Below are 12,670 nucleotides of genomic sequence, written 5' to 3'. Positions count from 1 at the left end.
AGTAAGTGCTTAATAAATGCCCTCATCATTATTATTATTATTCATTATGCTGCCTTTGTTATAGAGCCATATCAATGGTATTTATGGAGCACTTAAGGTGTGCAGAGCACACTGAATTTGGAAAGATTCAGTACAAATTTCACCTTCACACCTCGGATTCTCAGACCAGCAAGACTCTCGGTGGGCTTCAGGTGTTCACTCCCGTTTGCTCCATCGACACTTTAAGGATTCTACCCAGCCTGAATATTCACTTCTGCAGATGAGGAGCCCTGGTCCAGAGTTCCTGGAAAGTGATTCCATGCCCTCAGAAGAAAAGATTTAGCTCCTTGGTAACTTTCAGTTCTCATCACTTGGAGTTCCTACCAGCAGTCGTTTGGCCTGTGAAGACTTCCTCAGGAGCTTTTCTGGGTGTTCGCTTTCAGTTTCCTGGTCCATCTTCCCTTTTACAGGCAAGGGCACATTAAATAGGTCCGTTGAATGAAGAAGTCCCATCCACCTCCATCTGATACCAGCAAACAGGTTTAATTGTCATCACATTTCTGTATTGATTTGACCATCACAACAATGCCTTGAAAAACAGAGAAATCAAATCAATGAGAGCCTGGTTCTCACAAACCATTGAAAATGCCCGTGAAAAAGAGTGATGAGAAAGACCCATCTAACACTTTAATTCTAACAGTCAACAGGCCCTCTGGAACCACTTCCTTCCCCCCCTCCCCCAGCCTTAAAGTTCAAATTCCCAGTGTTCCAAACGGATTCGAGTTTGCACGGTCAGCTCGGTGGTCTGTTCCTTCCAGTAGTAGAGGACCAGCTCCATTCCTGGATGCAAGTGGGAAGGCAGGGACTAGATTTCTGCTTTCTCCCACTGGAGCCAGGACTTCTATCTCAAAGAGAACCTCGAGCCCCTTTTGAGGAACGCACTGCTGAGACGTGGGATGAAAAATCAGTTAGACCACCACTGCTTAGTTCAGGTAATGGCTTGGTAAGATTTCTAGTTTTTCCTGAAAAAAGGTCCATAATTGAAAAGGGAAATATGTGCTGTCTCAATCTAAGCACACACTGTGTGAGAGTCATCCTGGGCTTGTCTCCCTGGATATTTGCAACCCAATTCCCTTGGGAGATTTAGCTGCCACTGAAGCAAGCATGGCTCTGGCCTGGACACCTTAGGACTTCCTTCAGTCTAAATCCATGAAAGGTTTCTGTAACTTAAGTTCCCCCACCCTTTTACTCTGCTGCAGATCCTATTCCCCACCTAAACCACTGTGAGATCGGATGGTACTCCCTGCCCTAAGACAATGTCCAGAAATACTACTCCCACACTATCCCTGGAATCAACAGTGCTTTGCACACAAAAGCTTTCAATGAACATGATTGAATGAATAAACTAGGTTCCAATCTGGCTGCAGATATAAGGTAGACCATGTAGCATTTGGTCAATAATGATAATAATAATAATAATAATGATAATAATAATAATTCCGGTACTTGAAAAGCACTTACTATGTGCCAAACACTTTTTCTAAGCACTGGGGTATATACATGTTAATCATGTTGGACAAATTCCCTGTCCCACATGGGGCTCACAGTCTCCATCCCTGTTCTACAGATGAGGTAACTGAGGCACAGAGAAGTGAAGTTTCTTGCCCAAGGACACACAGCAGACATGTGGTGGAGCCAGAATTATAACCCATGACCTTCTGACTCCAAGACCCTTGCTCTATCCACTACCCCCTATCAATGTTACATAGTTGAAAGTGTTTTCAGCCCTACTAATGTTTATCATCATCATCATCAGTGGTGTTTATTGAGGGCTTACTGTGTGCCTCTGCAGTACACACCTGGCAGAATACACTACAACAGATTTGGTAGACAGATGCCCTGCCCACAATCAGCTTAAAGTCTAGAGGATAGACCAAGTCACTGAGTATCAATGTTTCCAGACTCCAACATCCAGAGCATTTTCAGAGCTTCCCTGTGCCCGAAGTGACCACCAAAATGCCTGGTATTTAACATGTTTGAGCAGTAGACACTCTCTAGGATCTCCATTTGTCCCCTACATATCTTATACCTTGGGCTACTCCCTCTTCCTTCTCCTTTCCTGGATGTCCCATGGTAGTTCGGCCTCTGTTCTCTACTGCTGCCCGATGTTAAACGGATCCAATTATTTACTCAATGCAGAGTACTGTTCTGAGCTCTTGGGAGTGTACAATAGAAGAAACCATAACCTCAGCCCATAAATAATTTTCATTTAACAGGGGAAAAATACCTAAAATAACTTACAAATAGAAAGAAGTGCTCATATAATAGAGTATATAAAATGATATGCACAGAAAGGCAGAGGCAAGTAGTGAGACTAATGTGCTGCGGAGGAGCAAGAGTGCTGTAAATTATAATTGGGAGAAAGTGATCTGAAGGGAAAGTAGCTTAATTGGCGAAAGCCTCCTGGAGTAAATAAGATTTCAGAAGATATTTGTCATTTGGGAGAGCTGGAATCTGGCCTGTTTGAAATGGGATGGCATTCCAGGCAGTAGAAAGGGCACAAGCCTGTTATTCATTTTCATTCATTCAATCATATTTATTGAGCACTTACAGTGTGCAGAGCACTATACTAAGTGCTTGGGAGAGAACAATATAGCAATAAACAGACATGTTCCCTGCCTACCCTGAGCTTATCACAGATAGGGGAGGTCAGAACAAGACACAATGAGAGGATGAATTTGGAAGGAATGGAGAGTGTGAGCTGGAGTGCTGTAGGGGAAGGGAGTGGATAGGTAAGAGGGAGAGAGGTGATTGAATGCCTTAAAACCAGTGGTCAAGTTGGAAGAGTATAGAAGTGTTTCAAAAAATAAACCAATACATTTTTCTCTTCCAATACATTTTTTTTTTCCTAAAAGATCACCGGAGCAGCAGAGTAAAAGACTGGAGAAGGGAGAGGCCAGGATAGGGAGACCACTGAGAGGGCCAATACAGAAGTGAAGCAGGAATATAATGAACCCATAGATAAGAGTGGTGATTATTTGAATGCAGAGGGTAAGATAGATCTGGGAAGTGTTGGGAAGAAAAAAAAATGAAAGGTTGTAGCAACATACTGTATGTGAAAGTTGAAAGTGAGCAGCTCTTAAAACAGTGCTTGGCACTTAGCGCTTAAGAAATACCATTATTATTATTATTATTATTATTATTATTATTATTATTTTATTACTATTCAAGGATAATGGCAAGGTTGTGGCCTTTAGAGACAGGAAAGGTGGTGGTGATGGCAACTGTGTTGGGAAAGTTAGAATGGGAGAGAATGTAAGAAGGAAGAGTAGTTCAATCTTGGACATATTAAGCTGGATGTGCTGACAGGACAGCAATACTGAAATGTTTTTCAAGAATGAGGAAATGCAAGATTATAGATGGGCAAGCTAGGTCTATAAGCCAACTGCATAGAGGTGGTAGTGAAGCCATGGGACCATTTGAGTTCTCCGAGAGAGGTGAATATAAGTTTAGGTGGGTAAGGGACCCAGAACAGGATCTTGAAAGATAGCTGAGAAGGATGAGGAAGTAAATGTTGAAGGGGTGTGAAGAGGGGGCAGAGTTTGGATATGAATAATGGGGAGTTTGGAAAAGCACACATTAAATAACTTCAATTTTGGAAACAAAAGTTTCTGAGAACATACTGGAGCTTCCGGAGGGAATTCAAAATCTGGAATCATTGGTGAGGGCAATGAGCTTGAAAGGAAGAGAAGTGTTGCTGAGCAAAAAATAGTGTAGAGTGATAGCAATTTAGAGTGAAATTGAAATGGTTAAGGTCAACGTGGTGCCTGTATTTCCATTAATTCTCCACAATATTTATTCAATGCTACTTTTTGAGTGCTTACTCTGTGCAAAGCAAAAAAGTGGCAGAGCTGGAATTAGAACCCAGGTCCTCTGACTCCCATTCCCATGTTTTATCCATAGACCATGCTGCTTTTCCAGTTCATTTATATTCTCCCCAAGCTTCATCATTCCAACTACCAATTTCCTGCCTTTCACATCACTCAGCACTTATGCACTCATAACCTCCCATTGCATGTTTATATGGATCAATTTGCATACTCTATTATTCAAACATTTTTCTATCCATTTGTTAAATCATTTTGGGTCTATTTCCCTCCAGTATATTGTCCTTCTATGTCCTTTTTACTCTTTACTTAGTATATTGTTTTGCACAAGTAGGGGCTCAATAAATTCTGTTGAGTGGTTAAGTAAAAAATGACCTTGATCAAGCAACGTTGTGGTGAGGTGACCTTTAAAACATAAATTGAATAAATGTGCTTCTTTTATCTGACGTGGATACCAAATCTGAAAACATGACTCTCAAAGCTTCTGCAAAGTCATTCAGACAAATGTTAAAATCATTTTCAAGCTGTGAGGGCTGAAACTGCTTTCCTCCTGTCACTTTTGTTAATGGTTGCAGCAAATTCCTTCAAAATCAGATACAGAGCATCCAGGATACTCCGAGACGTAGGATTGGTGACACCACTTAGGGACTGACTTTCAAACAGAGGAAAGCAGAATGGCAGTACCCTACAGAGGGATTTGTAATGAAAAATTAGATGATGTGGACAAGTTGTGGGTTTATCAGGCATCTACTTTATTCTAGATTTGTTCCTCTTCAGCTCTGGATTTCCAATATTTTCTTTTTAATGTAAAACAGAAATAAGGATAGTTAGCCTTTATATTTTGAGATTGCATCCATAGATTTGGGCATCTTTTCTGCCCACTTTCTGTCCTATGGAGACATAGAATTGCTGTGCTACAAACAAAATAGGTACAAATTGGCATACATAAAGCCCTTTAATACCACAATTATAATGAACAATTGCCACAGTTAACAGAATTCATAATAATAATAATAATAACATCCCCAACTGTAGGCATTGTAAATCGAATGCATCTCTACGATTACAAAGTCCCAGTTTTCCTCCGAGTTACTGACAGAAACTGTCCTGCACTTTGAATCTCTGTCATTTTTGTCACCCCACCACAATTAAGTTTCCATTAAATTTCTAAAGGGTCGGGTAGACTCTTGATAACAGCTATTTTGATTCCCATGAAATTGAATTTATTGTTGTAGTCATTAATGGACATGGCAAAAATAATGCATCATTCAGAATTTATTACTCTATTTTATTTGTGCATATTTATTCTATTTATTTTATTTTGTTAATATGTTTTGTTTTGTTCTTTGTCTCCCCTTTCTAGACTGTGAGCCCACTGTTGGGTCTCTATATGTTGCCAACTTGTACTTCCCAAGCGCTTAGTACAGTGCTCTGCACACAGTAAGCGCTCAATAAATATGATTGAGTGAATGAATGAATGAATGAGGGCTGCATGTAATCTAGGAAGTACTTAAAACCAAGAATTGTGGGCATCTATAATTAGTAGGTCCCCAATTTGAAGTCCTTTAGCAACAAATACCTGACTATACTTTGTCTCACCAAATGAAAGCAAATTCTGAAAGGTGAAAGCAACAAATACGTGACTATACTTTGTCTCACTAAATGAAAGTAAATTCTGAAAGGTGAAATTTTCAAAATGTTTCAAGCAAATGGAGAAAGGATAGGCATGGAGTTGGAAAGAAGTAAGGAAAGTGTATAAACAAAGACGTTTCATTCTCCTTCACTACAACATTTTTAATTTTGCAGTGTAATCCTACCTTTGCAGGGGAACAGATATCTGCAAGGACAAAAACCCCTCACAAAATAATATGTATTTATTTTTTCTCCTTACAGCATTCCTGCTATTTCTGCCTAACACACCTGCCTCCAGCAAACCATGCCCTCCATTCTCAGAGATATTTCGATACCACTGGTGGTGCTATGTTTTGTGGGTGCCAGTATTACAATCAGTATTTTAATTACATACTCATTGGATTGGAGAGTATGGCAATACGACAACCCCAATATAACGACAATATGGTTGGGACTTTCCAAATATTGCTATTTACCCAAAGACCCGGCCAAGCTTTCACGAATCCTAGAAAAAGTCTGCATAAAAATGAATGCTACATTGGAATTCCCATGGGAAATTACTCTTAGCCAGGACTGGATGTCATTGGCCACCGTAATGCAAGGAGCAGCACTTCTTTTCACTTTTTTTGGAATACTAACTGTTTTGAAGAAAGAAGTTCATGCACCATTCTACCCCTGGTTTCAAGTGGCCGGAATCTGCCTTATGCTTGGTTCCATCATTGTTTTAGGAACAGTATCCTGGAATTTTTATCTTGACTCAGTGAACCATCCTTTCAACTACCCGACCAATTTCCTTCTGCTGGACATCCCAATGCATAGAAATATGGGTGCTGCCACTCCTTTGGGTATAACAGCCTCCTTCTTGATGTTACCAAATGGGATCATGTTATTAATTCATGGATGTCGTTTGAGACCGGATAGTCGAGTGCATCCTTTGGAATTTTGAAGAAGAGTTCATTGCCAACTTCCACAAGATGAAGGGCCTATTAGGGTCCAAACATTCATGTTCTGACTTCATTGATTTCAGTGGCTTTAAGTATTTGCACCAGATGTAGGGTCTTCTGGCTGAGATCTCACCAGCATTATTTACTTTGTAGAAAAATTTGGGTTAAAATTTAGAATCGTTGATATATTAAAGCTTGTGTTAATGTATATGTCAGTTATGCTGTTTGAGATTGGGGTACCTGGCTGACTATATTCTTCCTTCTAAAATCCAGTCCCTTCCTCCGCTTGGAAATTCCATGTGAAATCTGCAGTCACATTTATTTTGGAGGTTGACACAGAAAGGTCATGTTGGTCTTTTAACCTCCCAACTCTGCTCCTTTTCTTCCTCATCCTCCCTCAGGGTACATGGCAGGCAATGGCAAAGAGGGAGATGGGGCACATTGAGGACTGGCTGCTGGCTCTCTACCCACAAGGCTGCTGTATGCCACCAGGGGAGTATGGAGATTTAGTCTGGAGGCAGAGATGTTACTTCATGCACCATCTTGATCATCACTCAGCCTACTCCCAGATGGACTGGCAGATCCCTCACCATTCCACTCTCACCATTGCCCACAGAAGTCCTGAGCCCTAAATGACTGCAGCGGGGAGGGAATGGACAATGTGGGCTGGGCCTTCTCTCTTCTACATTGACCTTGTCTGCCTTCTTCTACCTGAAACTCCACTCACACTAGCTCTGATTCTCCCATCATTCCTTCGGCTCATTATTTTAAATCCCACATCCTTTCCATTACCCTCCAACCTTTCAGGTGCTCATTATTCATTCATTCATTTATTCAATCCTATATACTGAGTGCAGATTATGTGAAGAGCACTGTACTAACTGCTTGGAAAGTACAATACTGCAATAAAGACAGTCTCACAGTCCGGGTGGGGAGAAAGACATCAATCCAAGTAAACAGGAATCTATGTAAATAAACAAAATTACTGATATATACATAAGTGCCGTGGGGCAGAGAGAGAGGGAAAGAGCAAAGGGAGTGAGTCAGAGTAACACGGAAGGGAATGGGAGCTGAGGAAAAGTGGGGCTTAGTCTGGGAAGGCCTCTTGAAGGAGGTCCACCTCCAGTAGGGCTTTGAAGTCGGGGAGAGTGATTGTCTGGTAGGTTTGAGGAGGGAGGAAGTTCCAGGCCAGGGATAGGATGTGGGCCAGGGTCAGTGGTGCGACAGATGAGATGGAGGCACGGTGAGAAGGTTAGCACCAGAGGAACCAAGTGTATGGGCTGGGAAGTAGAAGGAGGGAAGGGAGGTGAGGTAAGAGGGGGCAAGGTGATGGAAAGCTTTAAAGCCAATAGTGAGGAGTTTTGTTTGATATGAAGATTGATAGGAAACCACCGCAGATTTTTGAGGAGGGAGGTGACATGCTGTGAACGTTTCTGTAGAAAGATGATCCATGCAGCGGAGTGGAGTATGGAGTGAAGCAGAGTGAAGTGGGGAGAGGCAGGAGGTTGGAACATCAGAAAAGAGGCTGATGCAGTAATCTGGGTGGGATAGGATGAGTGACTGTCCTAATGTGGTAGCGGATTGCAATCAATAGCATGATGGCAAAAGCCCAGACAACCCTAGTTCAAACATAAAAACTTCAAATGGAATTCCTTGCTAATGGTGAAGGTGTGGCACTGTGCTGGACACACATTGTGTCAGCAGCTTCTGTCCTGGTTCCTGGGTTGTTTACCATTATCTGAACTGGAGTTGGATTAAGGCAGCAGAAGAGGTATAGGATTAGGGAGAGATATTAAATAGAGTCATTGTTCATTTCTTGAAACAAATAAACTCTGAGGGGGCAGTTGGAGGGGAATAGCCTGCCACCAGTCAGTACTCCATCCAGGTGAGTCTGCATCCCTGTTGGCAAGCCCAAGGGTCCATCCCATAGATGCACCCACATCCTAGCCCCTGGGTACTAACCTAGACCATTCTGCTTCAAACCTTGTCATCTGTCAGTTCCCTGTTCTTCTCCCCATACCAGTTCTGGAATAGCAGGGGAGCACGGCTGATGTCTGGGACTCCAGAAAGTCCAGGTCGTTGAAACTGAATGTGCACTAAGGCAGGATTTCTCATCTTGGGGTATCAAGGCATATTGGAAATACCTTTAGACACCCTGATCTGTACCCCTTAAGCCGTTGATGTTCACTCCACCCTCACCTCCACAGTACTTATGCAAATAACCTTAAACTCTACCGTTTCCCCTACTGTAATTTATTTTAATGCTTTTATTCCCCTCTAGACTCTTTGTAGGCAACAGCTGGGGCTACCAATTCAATTATATTTTCCCAAATGTGTAGTACAGTGCCACGTGCACAGTAAACACTCATTAAATACAACTGATGGATGGATTGATTAATTGATTGATTGATAAGGAAAATGAGGCACAGACAAGGTAAAGTGAATTGCCCAAGTTCACATAGTAGGTTTAGAACAGTGCTTAGCACATAGCAAGTATTTAAATTATTATGGTAATAATAACGATGATGATGATGATGCAATCACCAGAGCTGGGATTAAATCCCAGATCCTTTGACACCCATGCCTGTGTTCTTTCCACTGGGCTATGCTGCTTCCCACTTGAGTAGTTTGCACCAGGTAAGTCTGTATATTGGCCATGAAGCTATGAATGCAAGTAAATTGGCTTTGCAGAAGGGAGGGAAAATTAGATCAGGGGGAATGAATGGTTAGCCAGGGAAGACATCCTGAAGGAAATACAATTTATTAGGGCTTTAAAGATAGTGAGTTAGGTGATCTATCAGATATGGAAGGGGAGGTAGCTCCGGGCAGAAGAGGTGAGCAGGGTGGTGATGATGATAGAAATGAGACTGAAGCTCCTCAAAAACTTCCAATGCCTGCTATCCATCTCCATAAAAACAGTGAAATCTCTCTCTATTGGGTTTGATGCTTTCTCCAACCCACCTGTCCTCACTGCTGTCCCTGGATGCATATGTCACTCTAACACCAACCTATTAGCTGTACCTTGATCTCATCTCTTTCTCTTTGTTGACCCCTGCCTGCTCACATCCTCCCTCCTACCTAGAGCCCTCTGTCCCTACATATCCAACAGACCACCACCAAATCACCTATGCACTTGGGTCCATGTCCCCTAAGTACTTTGCTACTCATTCCACCCTCATCCTCACAGCACTTTACATATCCTTACACTCTGTTTGTCTCCTCATTTTAATGTCTGTCTCCCCCAATTAATCAGTGCCATTTACTGAGCATTTACTGTATGGAGAGAATGGTACTAAGCACTTGGAAGAGTAAGAGACTATAAGCTCCTTGGTCAGGGATCAGGTCTCCCTTCTGTATTGTACTTTCCAGAGCATTTAGTACAATGCTCTGAACATAGTAAGCAGTCTATAAATACCATGTATTGACTGATTATATACACCCACATTTGCCACTGTCTAAGAACTCTTCAGTTGGAATTTTCATGTATTTCATATCCTTAATTTTCAATTAAACTTTATCTTTAGATATTATTTCAGTTTGTCGAGGAGCGAGTCAACGAGCTTAACAAATTCTCCAACAATTAGCTCTAACTTTCATTTGCTTAAATTTCACAAATTTACATGAGAAAATGTATTTCATCCTTTTTTAAGGAGCTAATATTTTCACTAAAAAAAGAAGAAAACAAAAATTGCAAAACCAATTGGAACATGGTGCTATTTAACCCTTACTATTTCTTTGATTCCATGCATTCCTCAGTGTAACGTATTATTGTTTAAAAAAAGCAAATCATTCTGTGAATAGTATTTAAAACCTCTAATTATATTTTGTTGAGAATGCTTGGGTTAGAAGCAGTGTCTCAGAAATAATGTTTAAGATTAATCATTAGGTCAAATGACAGTCCTAACTGGTCTTAAGAGGAGTTAGAATCCTTCTTACTTGCATTTCAGTATCTCTAGGCAGTAACTAATGAGTATCCGTTATTCAGATTCACACTTTTTTTCAAATGTCAATGTTACCCAACACTGTCCTAATTGATTAGCTACTGATTCTGTGAGAACATGGGGCATCAAAGTGAATGGCAGAGTTTGTCTCACTTTCCAGCATTGTCCATAATATGACAAAACAGTTAATATAGTTCCAAATAGCTTGGTAACAAGAGACAGAGCAATTGGCCTCCGTCCAGTTCCCTCAAACAAAAGTAAACAAATGCTGCTGTCTTCTGATCAACCAAGCAAGGAGAGACCGGCGTGGGGTACTGTTATCAAGAAAAGAGCTGTTCTTCTCAAGTAAAAGCTCAAAATAAAATGAAAATTAATTGTAAGAAGACTTCCTGGAGGAGATTGATTTTAGAAGCGCTTTGAAGAGGAGAGCTGTGATCTATAGGATACAGAAACAAGGGCGGTAGAGCTTGAAGAAGAGGCTGCTAGTGGGAAAGTTGAGGAAGCAGAATGAATAGGTTGACTTGAGAAGGATCAGATGGGTTAACTGGAGTGTAGCAGAAGAGAGTGGATAATTGAGAAAGAGAGAGAGAGATACCAATCGTATTTATTGAGCACTTACTGTGTGAAGAGCATTGTACTAAGTGCTTGGAACGGAACAATATAAAATAGTTGGTAGACATGTTTCCTGCCAACAGCGAGTTTACAGTCCGGAATGAGGAGAGAAAGCTGATTCAGTGTCATAAGGTCGGTGGCCAGGAGTTTCTACTTGATGGTGAGAAGAATGTGCGATTATCAGAGGAGAGGTAGAGAAGTAGCGTGGTCTAGTTGGTAGAGCATAGGCTTGGGGAATCAGAAGGACCTTGGTTCTAATCCCAGGTCTGCCACTTGTCTGTGTGAACTTGTTCAAGTCACTTAACTTCTCTGTGCCTCAGTTACCTAATCTGTAAAATGAGAATTAAGACTGTAAGCCCCATGTGGGACAAGGACTATGTCTGACCTGTTTAACTTCTATCTTCCCCAGCACGTAGTACTGTCTTGGCATATAGTAAACACTTAACAAATACCTTTAAAAATGCAAGGTGGGAGATGTACACAGAACAAAATTTTTGAAAAACGATCTGGCCAGCAAAGCTCATACTTGGCTCTACTGAGGAGGGAGATGAGATTGGAGGCAGGGAGGTCTGTTAGGAGACTGATAGAATTGTCAAACCAGTTTATGGCAAGTACCTGGACCAGCATGGTGGCTGCAGAAAAGCTGGATCCTTGAAATGTCGTGGAGGAAAAACAAATGGAATATGGCAATATATTCATTCCTGCATTCATTCAAACATATTTATTGAGCACTTACTGTGTGCAGAGCACTGTACTGAGTGCTTGGAAAGTACTAATTGGAAATATATAGAGACGGTCCCTACCCAACAAAGGGCTCACAGATTAGAAGGGGGAGACAGATAACAAAACAAAACATGTAGACAGGTGTCAAGTCATCAGAACAAATAGAATTAAAGGTAAATGCACATCATTAACAAAATAAATAGGATAGTAAATATGTACAAGTAAAATAAATAGAGTGATAAATCTGTACAAACATATATACAGGTGCTGTGGGGAGGGGAAGGAGGTAGGGTTGGGGGGGATGGGGAGGAGGAGATCTAACATATGGGTTAAATAGTTACTTCCAGGAGAAGAGGCAGATCTGTGGTGTGAATGGCTGGTCACAGGTCAAGTGGACAAAGAATGGAAAGAGTCCATTAGATAACGTTTGGAGACGGATTGTCCAAGTCATCCTAGTTCTTCTATTTCTGGCCTGGGTTTAAGCCTTGTTAGCCACAAGGTTAATCTGGCCCTAAATCTGGTATAGACCATTTGGTCATCTCTGGGCCTTCTCATTCCTAGAAGGAGGAAATATCTAAAAGAGGCCCCAAGAAAACTGGCTCTTGGCATCACCAAGAGGAAGAATTTCCACTGTAATAATACTACTAATAATAATTTTGGTATTTGTTAAGCGCTTACTATGTGCCAAGCATTGTTCTAAGGACTGGGTAGATACAAGGTAATCACACTGTTCCACATGGGGCTCACAGTCTTAATCCCCATTTTCCAGATGAGGTAACTGAGGCACAGAGAAGTTAAGTGACTTGCCCAAAGTCACACAGCTGATAAGTGTCAGAGCTGGGATTAGAACCCATGACCTCTGACTCCCAAGCCCATGGTCCTTCCACTGAGCCATGCTGAGTTCAAGCATAATATCATCAAAAGAAATGAGAAACTCACTCACCACGGAGGA

At 41.4% G+C, this 12,670-nt stretch overlaps 1 protein-coding gene across 1 annotated transcript; it reads left to right on the top strand.

Moving 5' to 3' along the window:
- The first annotated feature begins 807 nt into the window (after positions 1–807).
- Positions 808–6,599, top strand: LOC119943978. Its single transcript, XM_038765208.1, has 2 exons — positions 808–971; positions 5,760–6,599. Exon 2 carries the CDS (start codon positions 5,803–5,805, stop codon positions 6,442–6,444), a length of 642 nt encoding a protein of 213 aa, XP_038621136.1. The 5' UTR covers positions 808–971; positions 5,760–5,802; the 3' UTR covers positions 6,445–6,599.
- The last annotated feature ends 6,071 nt before the right edge of the window (positions 6,600–12,670 follow it).

The sequence above is a fragment of the Tachyglossus aculeatus genome, chromosome 22 (assembly GCF_015852505.1).
Source record: "Tachyglossus aculeatus isolate mTacAcu1 chromosome 22, mTacAcu1.pri, whole genome shotgun sequence".
NCBI lineage: Eukaryota > Metazoa > Chordata > Mammalia > Monotremata > Tachyglossidae > Tachyglossus > Tachyglossus aculeatus.
This window is presented reverse-complemented; position numbering and strand designations above follow the sequence as displayed.

What these genes read in the sequence shown, in the direction of transcription:
- LOC119943978 (XM_038765208.1), top strand. Translation starts at nt 5,803, where the DNA reads ATGCCCTCCATTCTCAGAGATATTTCGATACCACTGGTGGTGCTATGT.